The 23,586-nt window shown below is 39.2% G+C and overlaps 1 protein-coding gene across 1 annotated transcript in view; it reads right to left on the bottom strand.

Annotated features, from left to right (window-relative positions):
* The window catches only part of LOC143960916 (uncharacterized), a 614,677-nt gene that overhangs the window by 406,191 nt on the left and 184,900 nt on the right, over positions 1-23,586 (bottom strand). The window contains exons 23-29 of the mRNA XM_077469935.1: positions 9,850-9,989; positions 7,584-7,707; positions 7,266-7,409; positions 6,518-6,705; positions 5,765-5,842; positions 5,044-5,061; positions 4,593-4,619 (exon numbers count right to left, since the gene is read on the bottom strand). Coding sequence (XP_077326061.1) covers positions 4,593-4,619; positions 5,044-5,061; positions 5,765-5,842; positions 6,518-6,705; positions 7,266-7,409; positions 7,584-7,707; positions 9,850-9,989 — 719 coding nt within the window. The remainder of the gene's footprint in view (positions 1-4,592; positions 4,620-5,043; positions 5,062-5,764; positions 5,843-6,517; positions 6,706-7,265; positions 7,410-7,583; positions 7,708-9,849; positions 9,990-23,586) is intronic.

The following is a 23,586-nucleotide window of genomic DNA, read 5'->3' as shown; positions in this document are numbered from 1 at the left end:
ATTTCATTAAATTATTCCGTCTGACCTTTTCTGCTGGAAAGTCTGGTCGTGTGTACGTGGCATAACAAGTTTTCTTCTAAGATTTCCCTATATTTTGCTCTATCCATCTTCCCATCAACTCTAACCCTGCCCTTGCTGAAGAAAAGTATCCCCATAACATAATGCTGACACCACCATGTTTCACGGTGGGAATGGTGCGTTCAGGGTGATGTGAAGTGTTAGTTTTCCACCACACATAGCTTTTTGCTTTAAGGCCAAAAAGTTCAATTTGGTCTCTTCTAACCAGAGAACCTTCTTCCACATGTTTGCTCTGTCTTCCATATGGCTTCTAGCAAATTGAAGCAATGGCTTTTTTCTTGCCACACTTCCATAAAGGCCATATTTGTGGAGTACATGACTAATAGTTGTTATGTGGACAGATTCTCCCACCTGAGCTGTGGATTTCTGCAGCTCCTCCAGAGTTACCATGGGCCTCTTGGCTGCTTCTCTGATTAATGCTCTCCTTGCCTGTCAGTTTAGGTGGATGTTCATGTCTTGGTAGGTTTGCAGATGAGCCATACTCTTTCCATTTTTGGATAATGGATTGAACAGTGCTCTGTGAGATTTTCAAAGCTTAGGATTTGTTTTTATAACCTAACCCCGCTTTAAACTTCTCCACAACTTTATTTCGGACCTGTCTGATGTGTTACTTGGCCTTCATGATGCTGTTTGTTCACTAAGGTTCTCTAACAAATCTCTGAGGGCTTCACAGAACAGCTGTATTTATACTGAGACTAAATTACACACAGGTGGACTCTATTTACTAATTAGGTGATTTCTGAAGGCAATCGGTTCCACTAGATTTAAGGTAGGGGTATCAGAGTAAAGGGAGTTGAATACAAATGCACGCTACAATGTGAAAAGCATTTTACATATTCCTTCCACTTCACAATTATGTGCCACTTTGTTTTAGTCAATCACATAAAATACCAATAAAATACATTTATGTTTTTGGTCGTAACATGACAAAATGTAGAAAATTTCAAGGGGTATAAATACTTTTTCAAGGCATTGTGTGTGTGTGTGTGTGTGTATGTATATATATATATATATATATATATATATATATATATATATATATATAATATATATATATATATATTGCATATATATATATATGTGGTCAAAGCTCTTCAACCGGGACAGATATGAACCACATAAACGTGCCACAAGACTCCCAACATAACATAGACCTGAAATGTGCCCTGGTCTGCTGGCCGGTATACCAAAAAGGGGGCATACCCAAGATAAGTAATGGATGACTTTGGAGAGAAATGTGCTGAGAAGTGCCCTGAAAAAGGGGAATGAGAGGGTATCACGCACCAGACCCGACAATGACCACAGGTGAGTGGTCTCCTTAAATACCCCCCGGGCTCCTCCCATAAATTCAGGCCACCATACTGGCCTTCTTATTTATGGCCGAAGCCCTTCAACCAGGACAGATATTTTTTTTTAAAAGAATAGTGTAAAAATAAGAAATTAAAGGTAAAATAAATAATAAAAAAAGAATAATTTTAAACGTGCCCCGCCAAGCTCACGTGCAGAAGCGAATGCATATCTGAGCAGTGCCACATCTAAAGACGGTGTTCAAACCACACATGTGAGGTATCGTCAAGATCAGTAGAGCAAGAACAATAATTCTAGCGATAGATCTTCTCTGTAACTCAAAACATGCACCTGTAGAATTTTTTAAATGTCGCCTATGGAGATTTTTAAGGGTAAGTTTGTCGCCATTCCACGAGCAGGCGCAATTTTGAAGCGTGACATGTTGGGTATCAATTTACTCAGCATAACATTATCTTTCACAATATAAAAAAAAATTGTGCTAACTTTACTGTTGTCTTATTTTTTAATACAAAAAAATTGCGCTTGTAAGACCTCTGCGCAAATACAGTGTGACAAAGTATTGCAACAACCCCCATTTTATTCTCTAGGATGTTAGAAAAAATATATAATGTTGGGGAGGCTGTGTCATCTGTGACTACCTGAGGTGACAAAGCTAGTGTTAGTGGAATAAACATGGATATGCTGTTCCAGTTTGTGAGGAATTCATTCTACATTGTCAATCTGCTATAGCTGTTGGATCCAGCCTGAGAACTTGACCGGGGTCTTGTATCTTCCAATTGATGCCATGCCGCCACCAGAGAGATGGCTCAATGGGCAGTAATTAAGACACATCTGGCATGCCCACTTTGGACAGCCATGCCCCCGGCAGCTGAGAAGAGATTCCTGCACTTGTGGGTCTAGTGGGGTGGTGCGATGAAGCCGGTGTGAAACCCTGACGTAAATCCATGCACCAAGAAGGCAGTCAAAGAGGGATTTGGTGTGAGGAAAGGTAAATCCCCAGTCACCAGACATCCACTTGGCCTAGCCACGAAGTGTTGTGCTGCTTGACGTTTCATGTAACCTTAGGATGCACTCTGTGGCCCATGACACAAGGTGAAGCAGCCAGCATTGGCTGAAGTTGCGAATCCTGTAGTTAAAATTGAGTTGAATACCATCTAAGATTGAGAGTATGTACGAACAGATGGACTGAGTAATGAATGGTGGCTTGTGGCAGGTGCCTCACAATGGAGACCGGGCTGCGAAAGCTGTGTGACAAATGGTAGTGTCATGCTGAGGATTCCGCTGACGCGGCTAGATCTGAATCAGGCAGTAGATGTGTGAATGAGCTGACAGAGAACATGAAGCAGAGTACCGGCTGAGTTATGAGTACACGTAGTGATTAGTAGCTTACAGGAGATGCCTCACAATAGAGACCGAACTGTAGTAAGCTGTGTGATAGATAGAACCGAGACTTGGTGCCAAGAAGACAAACCGCTTTGCCACCGGTGCGACTGGATTAGGTGCTGGCAGAGACAGAGCACATCTTGCTCTAAGATACAATATAATACAAGATACTGTAGCATGCAAGTGGCCACATACTGTATTCAACTCCGGTGTGAAATCAATGAAAGACAGGCTTCAGCTCAAATCCCCACACATCAGTCACACCCCTTTGACATGTTTTACCCACACTGGGCTTTATCATAGAGGTCCAACCAAAAATAGCAAGCATATAAGCAACCCTGCAACAAATTACTGCACCTGCAACTAATATCAAAGTTTACTCACAAAATTTAAATATTCAATCAATAATCCTAATTCATAAGAACAATTAAAAGACAAATGCCATATGAATATCAAAAAAATGTACTAAGACGTTACAGGAGGTAACACAAGATCTCTCTCTCACCAAAACATTGAAAGATCTATCATCTATCAAATTTTTTCTTAACTTTCAGTCCTGTTGACAATAATTCACATGACAGATAGAGAGGGGGAAGCTCACCAGGAATGAGCACAGACAACAATTAACCTCCCTGGCGGTACGATTATTTCGGATTTTAGGTGCTAAAAGCGGTACCATTATTTTGCATGAAAATTTGGCGTTTTATATTGTAGTCCTGCAATTCTTAGGAATAACTCTCTTAAATCTGTCCAAACCAGAGTCTAGCAGACATCCCGGGTATGATAAAGTTTGAAAAATTAAATCATAAATTATAATATAATAAATAATTATAAATAATTGTACCAAATAATAATATAACAATAATAAAAATTATTCAATAATGTAATCAAATCAAAAACACTGAAATTTGCTCAGTTGCAGAATTGTCGCTGTCATTACTTTTCAGTATTTGATGACGGATCTCCCCACAAATCGCTATCGCTCAATTCTGCGAGTGATTCTAATTTATTATCGCTGTTTTCTAGCTGGTCTAAAATCATTTTTGATGTACAGTGACAGTTTTGGTTGCTATGGGCAATCTCCAGTTTCCAGGCATAAAGAACAGTTTTTATTATATAAAACTGCATGCAGGACACTGGGCAGACCACTAGGGACAACGGGGATGTGAAATATTTACATACAGCAATGTAATCTGTAAGATTACATTATACTGTATGTTTACTGTTTGTTTCACTTTTTGAATTTGGCGCCGATCTCCGTGCCCGTGCATCGCAACGCTCGCAGGGCACGGAGATCGGCGATGTAATGCATCGAGCGAGACACGGCTCGCTCGTACAGCGGGGAGACAACGCTGGATCCGAGGGAGAAGGTAAGTAAACCTCCTCCTGGATCCAGCGATGCAGTCCCGAGTCTGGCTCGGGGATACCGCTTTTGGTATGAAAAATCCACCCCGAGTCAGACTCGGGAATACCGTCAGGGGGGGTTAAATATAACAGAGAGTCTAAGCCTTGTTTATCTTATAAAAAAATTATTTGATTTTAGATACATTTCAATGTTAAAAAAAAAAACATAATTCTAAAATTAAATTCTAACTCAGTTTTGATTTGATTTCTCTTTTATATTTCTAGAGCAGAATTGTGTACTACTGTTTGTTAATTGGTTGTTAAGAACAGACAGTTGTTAAGAAAAAAACTAAATTGATTGTTAAAACAGATCCCATAGCAGTCATGTGCTCTGATGTGGCTGTAGGTATGTCCTTGATCATATAGTATATCCATTTTTTAACCAAAAAAATTTAATTTTACATAAGCATTAAACTCACAGATTGTCCTGGGGGTCCTGTTTCTCCCTGCAGAAAGAAAATATAGAAGTATAAAGGTTTTATAACAACTAATATGAATATAGGTAATGGTAGAGAGTAACTGGGTGTCCCGAAAGCCGTACATCAATTCAAGACCTGCTGTATGATAGTAAATGGCAGTCTCAGCTTGGATCTGTACCAGGCCATGCACCCAACTCATTTCACTTCCCAGCTAGCACTCACAGGACTTCATTCCCATACAGCCTGAGTGGCCCACACACATATATCTTTGATTCACAATGAATGTAAGTAACCCGTGCAGAATTCATCTCAGAAATACAAGTCCACAGAAACTTCAGAATTAAAAAATCTTAAAACATTTGTGGTGGCATGATAATACAGAAAGGTTTTTTAATCCATTGTTATAAATGTATGCATTTCAACTAATCACAAAATTCTAGTTTTTCCTTACCTTTTCTCCCTTTAGACCCTGTAAAATCAAAATATTGTTGTATTAAAAGTCAGATGTTAACAAAAATGAACAAGTTAGTTTGCCTTACTTAATTGTAACAACTAATTAGATAAGTTGTAGTTTTCAAAAACAATTTATATTTGGCTTCTTGAAATCATTTCTCTAGCTCAGGTCTTTCTCAAGTTTTTCAGCACAGAAGAACCCTTTAAATAACTTTCCACTTTCAGGAAACTCCTGCTAAAATAATAATGAATTACAATTCATGATACATTAGTGCGATGGTCAGTGGGAAGAATACTCCTTACACTTGTGGTCATTGGAAAGAATTACCCTCTTACAGCTAAAGAAATCAATGGTGTCACTGGGAATTTATCTGACAGACAGAAATTTCTCATTGGTCAAGAAACCTCTAGCAACCTCTGGAGGATCCTTTGGGTTCCATGGAACCCTGGTTGAGAAACCCTGCTCTAGGTGGTGTTTCAGCCAAATCATGTCACAGGTGTTCTAGTCATAGCAAAATAAGGATCTTCATCTGCACACCTTGGTAAGACAAATCCAGCCAACAGAATGCAGGAGGGTAAACTGGGTGCTGGAAGAGTCTGGTAGTTGCTACCCCTTCTATCTCTATATTAGTCTGACCTAGATAAGTGTACATCACATATTCCCAACTGACTACAGTCCAAGGTCAGCCCAAAAAGGCGCCATCCAATATAAATATTACTTTAGAACACGAAGATGAACAAGGTCCCACTGGTTTCTCTGGAAGTGTCTCTGGTCTTTCTGGCTCTGGGTTAACATCCTGCAAAAACAAATACTGTTAGGTCTCCATAGTTATATCAGTACATATGGCATAATGTAATATTGCAGACCTATATTCTGTTTCACAGCTATAATAAAGTATATTACTGAAGAAGTTCATACACTTGAATGTTATGGCACTATTTGAAAATGCTAAGTATAAAAACCAAAGCCAACCAGTCTAAATAAATGTTTTAAAGATATAATAAAGTGAAATCTCAGTATGATCATGGAGCACATAAAATAGCAGCCATAATAAAATGAAAAAAAAAAGAGACTTAGAAATATCATGTGTTCATGGATTACTATAGTGAAGATCTGCAGCACTGCCCACTTCATATTACAAGTGAACTGAGCTAATCTGGTGCATAGGATAAACTAAATAATAATCTCCTGATGAAGCAAAGAGTAACTATATATATCTAAGGCTACTGTCAGATGAAAAAAAAATGCAGCCTTCTAAAATTTGTCCTTGCATAGTGCTCAGAAGGTTCTGTTGCAAAGTGTCAATGTTCCAGTGCTCATTTGTTTGCTGTAACAGGTGCAAGCTTTGAAAATTGTGTCACATTCTGGCTAAGAAATAGAAACCAAATAGCCCATTTCTAGTAGAGGTATGTTTAGTATAGTGTCTTTTTTTCCCTCTAACATACAGTATGACATACAAGGAGTGTCTTACCTCTTCAGCTTGGGTTTTCACTGTTGCTTTGCTCTCAGAACAAATTGTTTCTATTAGCTCTTGTACAATTAGAGGGAAGTCATCAAATGTGCTGACAAAAAATAAATCATCCAGATTACGGTGCATCATGATACTTCTCAGCTCATCCATGTCTGCAGCACCCACACCCACAGCAATCATACGGATCCCTAAAAAAAAATTTTTTTTAAATGTATGTGGTGAAAACTCCCTGTTTTGTAATGCTGGGACTAAATCATTTCATATAATTTAGCAAAAAAAGAGATTTACTAGAATCCAAGGAAGAGCAAGTCAAGCCATGCACATGTATAATGTTCATATATAGACAAGCCTAAAAGAAGCTGAATTGTGCCCGAAAGTTCAACTGCCCTCTAACATCTATAGTCAGCCTTAATATTTACAAATAATTTATTACAGTATTACAGTATCATAAGGCTATGATGCTTTTTTTTTTTTTTTTTTTACAAAACTGATTTTATATTGATTATTAATTATATTTTTCCCAATCATATTTCCTTTGATAAAGGAAAAAAGTATGGTCAACATTATATATTGTATAATATATACGTGTATATATTTTAATGTATGTGTGTGTGTGTGTATGTATATATATATATATATATATATATATATATATATATATATATATTATATATATATATATAAAATGGATGTATATGTTTATACATTGTTCTATAGGTTTGTATGTCTATTGTAATGGATACAATACCTAAGGCATGAGCCACTCTGGATGGCTGCATAACATTATCCTGCGATCGTCCATCAGTTATCAACAAAATCAAATGAGGAGAAGATGGCCTCATTCCTTTAGACACCTGGAAAAGCTCCTTCAGAACATGCCCAATACCTCGTCCTGAATAACAGAAATGTACAATATTTACATTTCTTTAAGCACCACTTATGACACAAACAGGTCCAGACATTTGTTTTTTTGCAGAGGTAGCACATCGTTTTTGAAGTATATTTAGTAACACTAGTATTGCATCCTTGTATTGTTTATGTCTCCACCATAGCACGTACTGCTCACCTGTCTTGGTATTTCCTCCAAAATACTGCATGTTTCGTATGGCCTTCAAAATAGAATTTCTGTCCTTATTTTCATTCAAATGAAATTCTGTTCTCGGTTCTTCACTATATTGAACAATAGCAATCTAATAAATAATAGATAACATTTGTCAACAGTGTGAAACAATATAAACTGCAAATGTTCCTGCGTAATTAAAGTTATTTGTGTCAAATATGCAGGAAGGCCACATTACACATTGTAATATGATCTTATGAATAAGACAAGAGTCAAAACAATTCATTCAATTTGAAGTGGAAGGCAAGTCAATATCTAACCTCCCTGGCAGTATGATTATTTCAGATTTATTTCAGATTTTAGGTGCTGAAAGCGGTACAATTGTTTTACGTGAAAATTTGGCATTTTATATGGTAGCCCTGTAATTCTTAGGAATAACTCGCTTAAATCTGTCCAAACCAGAGTCTAGCAGACATCCCGGGTATGATAAAGTTTGAAAAATGAAATCATAAATTATAATATAATAAATAACTATAAATAATTATACCAAATAATAATATAACAATAATAACAATTATTCAATAATGTAATCAAATCAAAAACACTGAAATTTGCTCAGTTGTAGAATTGTCACTGTCATTACTTTTCAATATTTGATGACGGATCTCCCCACAAATTGCTATCGCTCAATTCTGCGAGTGATTCCAATTTATTATCGCTGTTTTCTAGCTGGTCTAAAACCATTTTTGATGTAAAGGGACAGTTTTGGTTGCTCTGGACAATCTCCAGTTTCCAGGCATAAAGAACAGCTTTTATAATATAAAACTGCATGCAGGACACTGGGCAAACCACTAGGGACAAAGGGGATGTGAAATTATTACTTACATCTGTAAGATTACATTATACTGTATGTATACTGTGTGTTTCACTTTTTGAATTTGGCGCCGATCTCAGTCCCCGTGCACCGCAACGCTTGCAGGGAACGGAGATCGGCTCCGTGATGAATCGAGCGGAGGATGAGCCGCTCGTACAGCGGGGGGACATCGCTGGATCCAAGGGAGAAGGTAAATAAACCTCCTCCTGCATTCAGCAATGCGGTCCTGAGTCTGGCTCGGGGTTACCGCTTTTGATATAAAACTTCCACCCCAAGCCAGACTCGGGAATACCGCCAGGGGGGCTAACTAAGCTTATATCTACTCCCATACCAATTCTAAGCTTCTTCTATCTACCCTGTAAAAGAAAAGATGCCTATACCTACCTATTCTGAAGTCGCTCCAGTCCGGTCACATGACCAGGTTACACCAACTTCAGGGTAGAGGAGGGACAGCCATCAACGGATTCCCCATAGGTAAGCCATAGTAAGGCAACGTCATCGCTCAGGCTCTGCAGCCATTTTCAGCGATCTCACCTTTACACTGAGGCTGGTACTGGAGAGATCATGTGACCAGACAGGAGTGACTTCAGAATAGGTATGTATAGGCATCTTTTATTTTACAGGGTAGATAGAATAGGCTTGAGGGTGGGAGTCATTTTAAAGTTTTGTTTTTTACACAAATGCATCAAGCATACATTTTCCCCTGTATTTAAAACATTCACTAAATGGATACAATTTTGCTAATGTGTTATAAAAGAGATATACTGTATTCATATATTTCATAAAAGCACAAAATTATAATGCTTAAGGCTGCAAGTCTCTTTAATCACCCCTTTGAATATACACTATAGGGTTGATTTACTAAAGGCAAAAAAGCTGCTCACACTTTGCAAGGGAATTTACCCTAGAGCTTAGTGAATGGGATGAAGATCTGCGCACTTTACTCATCCAATCATGCACATACAAAAATTATGTTTTTTCTTGCACTTGATTGGGTATTCTTTGCAAAATGAAATTTCACCTTATTCATCAAGCTCTTGGAAAATCTCCTTGCAAAGTGAACAGTCTATATGCCTATACTAAATTAACCCCGATATGCCACATTTTTGGATACCTTACCATAACCAGAGGTTGCTGGACATTCCATTCCAAACCATGGGCATTGTGGCTATAACAGCCTCTGCTCCTCTGGAAAGGGTTTCCACAAAATTCTAAATTGTGTCTGTAGCACTTTGTGCTCATTCAACAAAAAGAGCTTTAAAGTAGTAGACTCACAAGTACTTGTGTCTCTCTGCATCAGCAGTATCAGGATACCACTATTTTACATGTGTTAAAGAAGCAGATAGTGAAACCAAACACTGTATTAAACACATACATGTACTGTAACTCCGATCATACCTGTGCTCCTTGGGGTCCGATCTTTGGAAAATATGAAACTATTCTATATAAGAAGTCTTTGACTTTGTTAAAATTGCTTGGTCCAATGCTGGAAGACTCATCCACAAGAAATACTATGTCAGTTTTCAGCTTTGCACAAACTAAAGAAAAATAACATATCATATTTGGGTTTCATTTGTTACCATAATTCTAGCATATTCAAGCAAATATTAAGTCTAAATCTGAGAACAAACATTTGAAAACAAGACACTTGTTCTGCTGTACATTGTCAAGAGTTTTATATAATTCTAGAATAACATTTACGTGAAAGTACATATGTTATACTATTCAATAATGCTGCTACATGGTTTTAATGCACAATATAAGAATATGCTGGACATTTGAAAGCTGAAATTCAACTGTACCTGATTAAATCTGAAACTTTATTTCACATAAATGCCTAACTGCAGCCAGGAAAAAGTTAAAATTTCTGCCAGTTTTGTTTTATTCCTGTTTGTGATCCTAATGTGAAAATTGTTCATCACTTATTCCACCTTTAATGTGACCTATAAACTGTACAACTCATATGAAAAATAAACTGAAATCTTTTTTTGGGGGGGGGGGGGGTAAAATAATGGGGTTGCATAAGTGTGCACACCCTCTTATAACTGGGGATGTAGTTGTGTTCAGAATTAAACAATTACATTCAAACTCATGTTAAATAGGAGTCAGTACACACCTGCCATCATTTAAAGTGCCTCTGATTGACCCCAGAAAAAGTTCAGCCGTTCTAGTAGGTCTTTCCTGACATTTTCCTAGTTACATCCTACAGCAAAGCCATGGTCCACAGAGAGCTTCCAAAGCATCAGAGGGATTTCATTGTTAACCGGTTCCCAACCGCCTCACACACATTTACTGCAGCACAATGGCACTGCTGCGCAAAAACCCGTATATATACAGAGTTCCCTTTAAGAGCTGCCAGTGGGCACACAGGCCCCCACTGCACAGCGGGGGACCCGATGTGCATGGTCAGCGGTCGCAATTGGTGCTGCCCACACGCGGTCGTGTGTACGAAAGCCAGGCGCATGGATTTGTGTGTGTACAGTCAGGGGAGATGAGACATATCGTTTGTTCCTACTAAGTAGGAACAATGATATGTCTCCCTCCCTATTCAATCCTATCACCATACAGTTAGAACACGCTGAGGAAACACACATTTAACCCCTTGATCGCCCCCTAGTGTTAACCCTGCCAGTGACATTTACACAGTAATCAGTGAATATTTATAGCACTGATCACTGTAAAAATGTCAGTGGCCCCAAAAATGTGTCAAAAGTGTCCAATCTGTCACAGTACTGCTAAAAATCGCAGATCACCGCCATTACTAGTAAAAAAAAAATAATAATAATATAAATGCCATAAATCTTTCCCATAGAATATATTGGCCTAAACAAATGAAGACATTTAAAAAAAATAGAAGAACATAGCTAACGGGACTTTTCCATGAAGCACACTTTTTCAAATTTTATATTTTTTTTTAGCATTTTTTCTTTTTGTTTTTTCACCTAGCTCTTCAACATAGGGGTTTTTCCACCCATCATATCGTTAGTACACATCTCGATTCACATGAGGTGCTGTCCAGTTTGGGTTGCCGCCTGCTGCACTACATCCCCTCAGCTCCCGGACGGGGCCCTGTTTGGTTGGTCTGGGGATCTCACTGTCTGTGCCACCACTGCAAGGACCCTCATGTAAGTAACAGGGCTAACTAAGTTCAGGGGTATTTTCCCCTGTCCTGTGGTTGGCCCTTTTTAATAATTTGTTATAGTAAAACATTATTCATTCCCCTCTTAATATTTTTTCTATAGATTCCTACCACGGTTTTGCTCCTGATGATAGGCTATAAGGCCTTGAAACTCGTAGAGCTAACAACAACCGCGTGTATATACGTATGAATTCCTCTGATCTCCGTTCCTTCTTTATTTGTTCTTAGCTATTTGTTTCTTTTTTATTTTCATTTTTTTTGTTTTTTTATGGCTCCTCTGTGACATCTGTATAGTCATAAATTTTATTGTATTAAATCATGTCTCAATTACTGTTTGTATTTTGTAATAGAAGTACCAACTTCTTGTTGGAAATTGTAATCAATGTGGAATAATAATTTTTAAGAATTGTATATGTGTAAAAAATATAAAAATATTAATATATAGTAAAATGTATGGAACCAATTGATACAAATATTTCATAAACAATTTGAATAATTAAAAACTACTTTTATCCAATCTGTTTCATTGCTCCCGTGTGCTTCATGGAAAAGTCCCGTTAGCTATGTTCTTCTATTTTTTTTATATATTGAACCGGGATGGAGGAGGGGACTCGAACGGCCCCTGTATACCTCATTTAAAGTCCCAACTAACTCTCTTTCTTTCTTTGCCTTTTATAATAAAAATGAGGGATGGAGGCACACGGATTGCACTAACAATAATTATCAAACGCTTTTTTCTTATAGTCGTCTTTATGAAATTTCTTTATTTTTTCTAATAATGTAAATTGGACCTTTGATTTTTTTCTTCTTTCTTTCCTAATTATTTCAAGCCCTTTTGTTTTAGTTTTGCTTGCATGTGTGCAGTGTTGGTTCTGGCTGTGTCTCTCGCTGGACCTTGCCTCATGTGTTCCGTTCGGGAGCTGCGACGCGCACTGTGGATCCTCCCCCCGCCCTACTCTGACGCTGGGCGGGTGGGGGGTTTCCTCACTGCGCGTCGACGTCACGCATGCCACACCGGCTGTTCGGCCCTTTGACGCTACATGACCGGCAGTGTGTTTACTAGCTTCTGACCCACCGGGGAATGGTTTGTTCCATCCCCCAAGCGGTCTGACGCGTGACGTTGGGGGCGTGGTTTGCGGTGGCGGCGGTGCTTATATGGGCCCCTTCCTCATTCGCACCAAACACTTAGCACTGATCACATCGGCCATATCAGTCACCATAGATGCACAGAGGCACCCTGCCCTCAATTGCGGTCACTCTGGTAATTGTTTTTTATTTTCTTACCTTCACCCCCCATACTGATCACCTTCCCTCTTCCTCTGTTGTTTTCTCAACCCTGCCCAATTTTTTTTTTTTTTTTTTTAGCATTCTTTCTTTTTGTTTTTTCACCTAGCTCTTCAACATAGGGGTTTTTCCACCCATCATATCGTTAGTACACATCTCGATTCACATGAGGTGCTGTCCAGTTTGGGTTGCCGCCTGCTGCACTACATCCCCTCAGCTCCCAGACGGGGCCCTGTTTGGTTGGTCTGGGGATCTCACTGTCTGTGCCACCACTGCAAGGACCCTCATGTAAGTAACAGGGCTAACTAAGTTCAGGGGTATTTTCCCCTGTCCTGTGGTTGGCCCTTTTTAATAATTTGTTATAGTAAAACATTATTCATTCCCCTCTTAATATTTTTTCTATAGATTCCTACCACGGTTTTGCTCCTGATGATAGGCTATAAGGCCTTGAAACGTGTAGAGCTAACAACAACCGCGTGTATATACGTATGAATTCCTCTGATCTCCGTTCCTTCTTTATTTGTTCTTAGCTATTTGTTTCTTTTTTATTTTCATTTTTTTTGTTTTTTTATGGCTCCTCTGTGACATCTGTATAGTCATAAATTTTATTGTATTAAATCATGTCTTAATTACTGTTTGTATTTTGTAATAGAAGTACCAACTTCTTGTTGGAAATTGTAATCAATGTGGAATAATAATTTTTAAGAATTGTATATGTGTAAAAAATATAAAAATATTAATATATAGTAAAATGTATGGAACCAATTGATACAAATATTTCATAAACAATTCGAATAATTAAAAACTACTTTTATCCAATCTGTTTCATTGCTCCCGTGTGCTTCATGGAAAAGTCCCGTTAGCTATGTTCTTCTATTTTTTTTATATATTGAACCGGGATGGAGGAGGGGACTCGAACGGCCCCTGTATACCTCATTTAAAGTCCCAACTAACTCTCTTTCTTTCTTTGCCTTTTATAATAAAAATGAGGGATGGAGGCAAACGGATTGCACTAACAATAATTATCAAACGCTTTTTTCTTATAGTTGTCTTTATGAAATTTCTTTATTTTTTCTAATAATGTAAATTGGACCTTTGATTTTTTTCTTCTTTCTTTCCTAATTATTTCAAGCCCTTTTGTTTTAGTTTTGCTTGCATGTGTGCAGTGTTGGTTCTGGCTGTGTCTCTCGCTGGACCTTGCCTCATGTGTTCCGTTCGGGAGCTGCGACGCGCACTGTGGATCCTCCCCCCGCCCTACTCTGACGCTGGGCGGGTGGGGGGTTTCCTCACTGCGCGTCGACGTCACGCATGCCACACCGGCTGTTCGGCCCTTTGACGCTACATGACCGGCAGTGTGTTTACTAGCTTCTGACCCACCGGGGAATGGTTTGTTCCATCCCCCATGCGGTCTGACGCGTGACGTTGGGGGCGTGGTTGCGGTGGCGGCGGTGCTTATATGGGCCCCTTCCTCATTCGCACCAAACACTTAGCACTGATCACATCGGCCATATCAGTCACCATAGATGCACAGAGGCACCCTGCCCTCAATTGCGGTCACTCTGGTAATTGTTTTTTATTTTCTTACCTTCACCCCCCATACTGATCACCTTCCCTCTTCCTCTGTTGTTTTCTCAACCCTGCCCAATTTTTCACATTTTTTTTTTTTTTTTTTTTTTAGTATTTTTTCTTTTTGTTTTTTCACCTAGCTCTTCAACATAGGGGTTTTTCCACCCATCATATCGTTAGTACACATCTCGATTCACATGAGGTGCTGTCCAGTTTGGGTTGCCGCCTGCTGCACTACATCCCCTCAGCTCCCGGACGGGGCCCTGTTTGGTTGGTCTGGGGATCTCACTGTCTGTGCCACCACTGCAAGGACTCTCATGTAAGTAACAGGGCTAACTAAGTTCAGGGGTATTTTCCCCTGTCCTGTGGTTGGCCCTTTTTAATAATTTGTTATAGTAAAACATTATTCATTCCCCTCTTAATATTTTTTCTATAGATTCCTACCACGGTTTTGCTCCTGATGATAGGCTATAAGGCCTTGAAACTCGTAGAGCTAACAACAACCGCGTGTATATACGTATGAATTCCTCTGATCTCCGTTCCTTCTTTATTTGTTCTTAGCTATTTGTTTCTTTTTTATTTTCATTTTTTTTGTTTTTTTATGGCTCCTCTGTGACATCTGTATAGTCATAAATTTTATTGTATTAAATCATGTCTCAATTACTGTTTGTATTTTGTAATAGAAGTACCAACTTCTTGTTGGAAATTGTAATCAATGTGGAATAATAATTTTTAAGAATTGTATATGTGTAAAAAATATAAAAATATTAATATATAGTAAAATGTATGGAACCAATTGATACAAATATTTCATAAACAATTTGAATAATTAAAAACTACTTTTATCCAATCTGTTTCATTGCTCCCGTGTGCTTCATGGAAAAGTCCCGTTAGCTATGTTCTTCTATTTTTTTTATATATTGAACCGGGATGGAGGAGGGGACTCGAACGGCCCCTGTATACCTCATTTAAAGTCCCAACTAACTCTCTTTCTTTCTTTGCCTTTTATAATAAAAATGAGGGATGGAGGCACACGTATTGCACTAACAATAATTATCAAACGCTTTTTTCTTATAGTTGTCTTTATGAAATTTCTTTATTTTTTCTAATAATGTAAATTGGACCTTTGATTTTTTTCTTCTTTCTTTCCTAATTATTTCAAGCCCTTTTGTTTTAGTTTTGCTTGCATGTGTGCAGTGTTGGTTCTGGCTGTGTCTCTCGCTGGACCTTGCCTCATGTGTTCCGTTCGGGAGCTGCGACGCGCACTGTGGATCCTCCCCCCGCCCTACTCTGACGCTGGGCGGGTGGGGGGTTTCCTCACTGCGCGTCGACGTCACGCATGCCACACCGGCTGTTCGGCCCTTTGACGCTACATGACCGGCAGTGTGTTTACTAGCTTCTGACCCACCGGGGAATGGTTTGTTCCATCCCCCATGCGGTCTGACGCGTGACGTTGGGGGCGTGGTTGCGGTGGCGGCGGTGCTTATATGGGCCCCTTCCTCATTCGCACCAAACACTTAGCACTGATCACATCGGCCATATCAGTCACCATAGATGCACAGAGGCACCCTGCCCTCAATTGCGGTCACTCTGGTAATTGTTTTTTATTTTCTTACCTTCACCCCCCATACTGATCACCTTCCCTCTTCCTCTGTTGTTTTCTCAACCCTGCCCAATTTTTCACATTTTTTTTTTTTTTTTTTTTTTAGTATTTTTTCTTTTTGTTTTTTCACCTAGCTCTTCAACATAGGGGTTTTTCCACCCATCATATCGTTAGTACACATCTCGATTCACATGAGGTGCTGTCCAGTTTGGGTTGCCGCCTGCTGCACTACATCCCCTCAGCTCCCGGACGGGGCCCTGTTTGGTTGGTCTGGGGATCTCACTGTCTGTGCCACCACTGCAAGGACTCTCATGTAAGTAACAGGGCTAACTAAGTTCAGGGGTATTTTCCCCTGTCCTGTGGTTGGCCCTTTTTAATAATTTGTTATAGTAAAACATTATTCATTCCCCTCTTAATATTTTTTCTATAGATTCCTACCACGGTTTTGCTCCTGATGATAGGCTATAAGGCCTTGAAACTCGTAGAGCTAACAACAACCGCGTGTATATACGTATGAATTCCTCTGATCTCCGTTCCTTCTTTATTTGTTCTTAGCTATTTGTTTCTTTTTTATTTTCATTTTTTTTGTTTTTTTATGGCTCCTCTGTGACATCTGTATAGTCATAAATTTTATTGTATTAAATCATGTCTCAATTACTGTTTGTATTTTGTAATAGAAGTACCAACTTCTTGTTGGAAATTGTAATCAATGTGGAATAATAATTTTTAAGAATTGTATATGTGTAAAAAATATAAAAATATTAATATATAGTAAAATGTATGGAACCAATTGATACAAATATTTCATAAACAATTTGAATAATTAAAAACTACTTTTATCCAATCTGTTTCATTGCTCCCGTGTGCTTCATGGAAAAGTCCCGTTAGCTATGTTCTTCTATTTTTTTTATATATTGAACCAGGATGGAGGAGGGGACTCGAACGGCCCCTGTATACCTCATTTAAAGTCCCAACTAACTCTCTTTCTTTCTTTGCCTTTTATAATAAAAATGAGGGATGGAGGCACACGGATTGCACTAACAATAATTATCAAACGCTTTTTTCTTATAGTCGTCTTTATGAAATTTCTTTATTTTTTCTAATAATGTAAATTGGACCTTTGATTTTTTTCTTTTTTCTTTCCTAATTATTTCAAGCCCTTTTGTTTTAGTTTTGCTTGCATGTGTGCAGTGTTGGTTCTGGCTGTGTCTCTCGCTGGACCTTGCCTCATGTGTTCCGTTCGGGAGCTGCGACGCGCACTGTGGATCCTCCCCCCGCCCTACTCTGACGCTGGGCGGATGGGGGGTTTCCTCACTGCGCGTCGACGTCACGCATGCCACACCGGCTGTTCGGCCCTTTGACGCTACATGACCGGCAGTGTGTTTACTAGCTTCTGACCCACCGGGGAATGGTTTGTTCCATCCCCCAAGCGGTCTGACGCGTGACGTTGGGGGCGTGGTTTGCGGTGGCGGCGGTGCTTATATGGGCCCCTTCCTCATTCGCACCAAACACTTAGCACTGATCACATCGGCCATATCAGTCACCATAGATGCACAGAGGCACCCTGCCCTCAATTGCGGTCACTCTGGTAATTGTTTTTTATTTTCTTACCTTCACCCCCCATACTGATCACCTTCCCTCTTCCTCTGTTGTTTTCTCAACCCTGCCCAATTTTTTTTTTTTTTTTTTTAGCATTTTTTCTTTTTGTTTTTTCACCTAGCTCTTCAACATAGGGGTTTTTCCACCCATCATATCGTTAGTACACATCTCGATTCACATGAGGTGCTGTCCAGTTTGGGTTGCCGCCTGCTGCACTACATCCCCTCAGCTCCCAGACGGGGCCCTGTTTGGTTGGTCTGGGGATCTCACTGTCTGTGCCACCACTGCAAGGACCCTCATGTAAGTAACAGGGCTAACTAAGTTCAGGGGTATTTTCCCCTGTCCTGTGGTTGGCCCTTTTTAATAATTTGTTATAGTAAAACATTATTCATTCCCCTCTTAATATTTTTTCTATAGATTCCTACCACGGTTTTGCTCCTGATGATAGGCTATAAGGCCTTGAAACGTGTAGAGCTAACAACAACCGCGTGTATATACGTATGAATTCCTCTGATCTCCGTTCCTTCTTTATTTGTTCTTAGCTATTTGTTTCTTTTTTATTTTCATTTTTTTTGTTTTTTTATGGCTCCTCTGTGACATCTGTATAGTCATAAATTTTATTGTATTAAATCATGTCTTAATTACTGTTTGTATTTTGTAATAGAAGTACCAACTTCTTGTTGGAAATTGTAATCAATGTGGAATAATAATTTTTAAGAATTGTATATGTGTAAAAAATATAAAAATATTAATATATAGTAAAATGTATGGAACCAATTGATACAAATATTTCATAAACAATTCGAATAATTAAAAACTACTTTTATCCAATCTGTTTCATTGCTCCCGTGTGCTTCATGGAAAAGTCCCGTTAGCTATGTTCTTCTATTTTTTTTATATATTGAACCGGGATGGAGGAGGGGACTCGAACGGCCCCTGTATACCTCATTTAAAGTCCCAACTAACTCTCTTTCTTTCTTTGCCTTTTATAATAAAAATGAGGGATGGAGGCACACGGATTGCACTAACAATAATTATCAAACGCTTTTTTCTTATAGTTGTCTTTATGAAATTTCTTTATTTTTTCTAATAATGTAAATTGGACCTTTGATTTTTTTCTTCTTTCTTTCCTAATTATTTCAAGCCCTTTTGTTTTAGTTTTGCTTGCATGTGTGCAGTGTTGGTTCTGGCTGTGTCTCTCGCTGGACCTTGCCTCATGTGTTCCGTTCGGGAGCTGCGACGCGCACTGTGGATCCTCCCCCCGCCCTACTCTGACGCTGGGCGGGTGGGGGGTTTCCTCACTGCGCGTCGACGTCACGCATGCCACACCGGCTGTTCGGCCCTTTGACGCTACATGACCGGCAGTGTGTTTACTAGCTTCTGACCCACCGGGGAATGGTTTGTTCCATCCCCCATGCGGTCTGACGCGTGACGTTGGGGGCGTGGTTGCGGTGGCGGCGGTGCTTATATGGGCCCCTTCCTCATTCGCACCAAACACTTAGCACTGATCACATCGGCCATATCAGTCACCATAGATGCACAGAGGCACCCTGCCCTCAATTGCGGTCACTCTGGTAATTGTTTTTTATTTTCTTACCTTCACCCCCCATACTGATCACCTTCCCTCTTCCTCTGTTGTTTTCTCAACCCTGCCCAATTTTTCACATTTTTTTTTTTTTTTTTTTTTTAGTATTTTTTCTTTTTGTTTTTTCACCTAGCTCTTCAACATAGGGGTTTTTCCACCCATCATATCGTTAGTACACATCTCGATTCACATGAGGTGCTGTCCAGTTTGGGTTGCCGCCTGCTGCACTACATCCCCTCAGCTCCCGGACGGGGCCCTGTTTGGTTGGTCTGGGGATCTCACTGTCTGTGCCACCACTGCAAGGACTCTCATGTAAGTAACAGGGCTAACTAAGTTCAGGGGTATTTTCCCCTGTCCTGTGGTTGGCCCTTTTTAATAATTTGTTATAGTAAAACATTATTCATTCCCCTCTTAATATTTTTTCTATAGATTCCTACCACGGTTTTGCTCCTGATGATAGGCTATAAGGCCTTGAAACTCGTAGAGCTAACAACAACCGCGTGTATATACGTATGAATTCCTCTGATCTCCGTTCCTTCTTTATTTGTTCTTAGCTATTTGTTTCTTTTTTATTTTCATTTTTTTTGTTTTTTTATGGCTCCTCTGTGACATCTGTATAGTCATAAATTTTATTGTATTAAATCATGTCTCAATTACTGTTTGTATTTTGTAATAGAAGTACCAACTTCTTGTTGGAAATTGTAATCAATGTGGAATAATAATTTTTAAGAATTGTATATGTGTAAAAAATATAAAAATATTAATATATAGTAAAATGTATGGAACCAATTGATACAAATATTTCATAAACAATTTGAATAATTAAAAACTACTTTTATCCAATCTGTTTCATTGCTCCCGTGTGCTTCATGGAAAAGTCCCGTTAGCTATGTTCTTCTATTTTTTTTATATATTGAACCGGGATGGAGGAGGGGACTCGAACGGCCCCTGTATACCTCATTTAAAGTCCCAACTAACTCTCTTTCTTTCTTTGCCTTTTATAATAAAAATGAGGGATGGAGGCACACGGATTGCACTAACAATAATTATCAAACGCTTTTTTCTTATAGTTGTCTTTATGAAATTTCTTTATTTTTTCTAATAATGTAAATTGGACCTTTGATTTTTTTCTTCTTTCTTTCCTAATTATTTCAAGCCCTTTTGTTTTAGTTTTGCTTGCATGTGTGCAGTGTTGGTTCTGGCTGTGTCTCTCGCTGGACCTTGCCTCATGTGTTCCGTTCGGGAGCTGCGACGCGCACTGTGGATCCTCCCCCCGCCCTACTCTGACGCTGGGCGGGTGGGGGGTTTCCTCACTGCGCGTCGACGTCACGCATGCCACACCGGCTGTTCGGCCCTTTGACGCTACATGACCGGCAGTGTGTTTACTAGCTTCTGACCCACCGGGGAATGGTTTGTTCCATCCCCCATGCGGTCTGACGCGTGACGTTGGGGGCGTGGTTGCGGTGGCGGCGGTGCTTATATGGGCCCCTTCCTCATTCGCACCAAACACTTAGCACTGATCACATCGGCCATATCAGTCACCATAGATGCACAGAGGCACCCTGCCCTCAATTGCGGTCACTCTGGTAATTGTTTTTTATTTTCTTACCTTCACCCCCCATACTGATCACCTTCCCTCTTCCTCTGTTGTTTTCTCAACCCTGCCCAATTTTTCACATTTTTTTTTTTTTTTTTTTTTTAGTATTTTTTCTTTTTGTTTTTTCACCTAGCTCTTCAACATAGGGGTTTTTCCACCCATCATATCGTTAGTACACATCTCGATTCACATGAGGTGCTGTCCAGTTTGGGTTGCCGCCTGCTGCACTACATCCCCTCAGCTCCCGGACGGGGCCCTGTTTGGTTGGTCTGGGGATCTCACTGTCTGTGCCACCACTGCAAGGACTCTCATGTAAGTAACAGGGCTAACTAAGTTCAGGGGTATTTTCCCCTGTCCTGTGGTTGGCCCTTTTTAATAATTTGTTATAGTAAAACATTATTCATTCCCCTCTTAATATTTTTTCTATAGATTCCTACCACGGTTTTGCTCCTGATGATAGGCTATAAGGCCTTGAAACTCGTAGAGCTAACAACAACCGCGTGTATATACGTATGAATTCCTCTGATCTCCGTTCCTTCTTTATTTGTTCTTAGCTATTTGTTTCTTTTTTATTTTCATTTTTTTTGTTTTTTTATGGCTCCTCTGTGACATCTGTATAGTCATAAATTTTATTGTATTAAATCATGTCTCAATTACTGTTTGTATTTTGTAATAGAAGTACCAACTTCTTGTTGGAAATTGTAATCAATGTGGAATAATAATTTTTAAGAATTGTATATGTGTAAAAAATATAAAAATATTAATATATAGTAAAATGTATGGAACCAATTGATACAAATATTTCATAAACAATTTGAATAATTAAAAACTACTTTTATCCAATCTGTTTCATTGCTCCCGTGTGCTTCATGGAAAAGTCCCGTTAGCTATGTTCTTCTATTTTTTTTATATATTGAACCGGGATGGAGGAGGGGACTCGAACGGCCCCTGTATACCTCATTTAAAGTCCCAACTAACTCTCTTTCTTTCTTTGCCTTTTATAATAAAAATGAGGGATGGAGGCACACGGATTGCACTAACAATAATTATCAAACGCTTTTTTCTTATAGTCGTCTTTATGAAATTTCTTTATTTTTTCTAATAATGTAAATTGGACCTTTGATTTTTTTCTTCTTTCTTTCCTAATTATTTCAAGCCCTTTTGTTTTAGTTTTGCTTGCATGTGTGCAGTGTTGGTTCTGGCTGTGTCTCTCGCTGGACCTTGCCTCATGTGTTCCGTTCGGGAGCTGCGACGCGCACTGTGGATCCTCCCCCCGCCCTACTCTGACGCTGGGCGGGTGGGGGGTTTCCTCACTGCGCGTCGACGTCACGCATGCCACACCGGCTGTTCGGTCCTTTGACGCTACATGACCGGCAGTGTGTTTACTAGCTTCTGACCCACCGGGGAATGGTTTGTTCCATCCCCCATGCGGTCTGACGCGTGACGTTGGGGGCGTGGTTGCGGTGGCGGCGGTGCTTATATGGGCCCCTTCCTCATTCGCACCAAACACTTAGCACTGATCACATCGGCCATATCAGTCACCATAGATGCACAGAGGCACCCTGCCCTCAATTGCGGTCACTCTGGTAATTGTTTTTTATTTTCTTACCTTCACCCCCCATACTGATCACCTTCCCTCTTCCTCTGTTGTTTTCTCAACCCTGCCCAATTTTTTTTTTTTTTTTTTTTTTAGCATTTTTTCTTTTTGTTTTTTCACCTAGCTCTTCAACATAGGGGTTTTTCCACCCATCATATCGTTAGTACACATCTCGATTCACATGAGGTGCTGTCCAGTTTGGGTTGCCGCCTGCTGCACTACATCCCCTCAGCTCCCAGACGGGGCCCTGTTTGGTTGGTCTGGGGATCTCACTGTCTGTGCCACCACTGCAAGGACCCTCATGTAAGTAACAGGGCTAACTAAGTTCAGGGGTATTTTCCCCTGTCCTGTGGTTGGCCCTTTTTAATAATTTGTTATAGTAAAACATTATTCATTCCCCTCTTAATATTTTTTCTATAGATTCCTACCACGGTTTTGCTCCTGATGATAGGCTATAAGGCCTTGAAACGCGTAGAGCTAACAACAACCGCGTGTATATACGTATGAATTCCTCTGATCTCCGTTCCTTCTTTATTTGTTCTTAGCTATTTGTTTCTTTTTTATTTTCATTTTTTTTGTTTTTTTATGGCTCCTCTGTGACATCTGTATAGTCATAAATTTTATTGTATTAAATCATGTCTTAATTACTGTTTGTATTTTGTAATAGAAGTACCAACTTCTTGTTGGAAATTGTAATCAATGTGGAATAATAATTTTTAAGAATTGTATATGTGTAAAAAATATAAAAATATTAATATATAGTAAAATGTATGGAACCAATTGATACAAATATTTCATAAACAATTCGAATAATTAAAAACTACTTTTATCCAATCTGTTTCATTGCTCCCGTGTGCTTCATGGAAAAGTCCCGTTAGCTATGTTCTTCTATTTTTTTTATATATTGAACCGGGATGGAGGAGGGGACTCGAACGGCCCCTGTATACCTCATTTAAAGTCCCAACTAACTCTCTTTCTTTCTTTGCCTTTTATAATAAAAATGAGGGATGGAGGCACACGGATTGCACTAACAATAATTATCAAACGCTTTTTTCTTATAGTTGTCTTTATGAAATTTCTTTATTTTTTCTAATAATGTAAATTGGACCTTTGATTTTTTTCTTCTTTCTTTCCTAATTATTTCAAGCCCTTTTGTTTTAGTTTT

Source organism: Lithobates pipiens, unplaced genomic scaffold (genome assembly GCF_037356315.1).
Source record: "Lithobates pipiens isolate NorthernLeopardFrog02 unplaced genomic scaffold, aLitPip1_a1.2 Scaffold_8, whole genome shotgun sequence".
Taxonomy (NCBI): domain Eukaryota; kingdom Metazoa; phylum Chordata; class Amphibia; order Anura; family Ranidae; genus Lithobates; species Lithobates pipiens.
The sequence above is the reverse complement of the archived record's forward strand: the minus strand, read 5'-3'. Positions and strand labels throughout refer to the sequence as shown.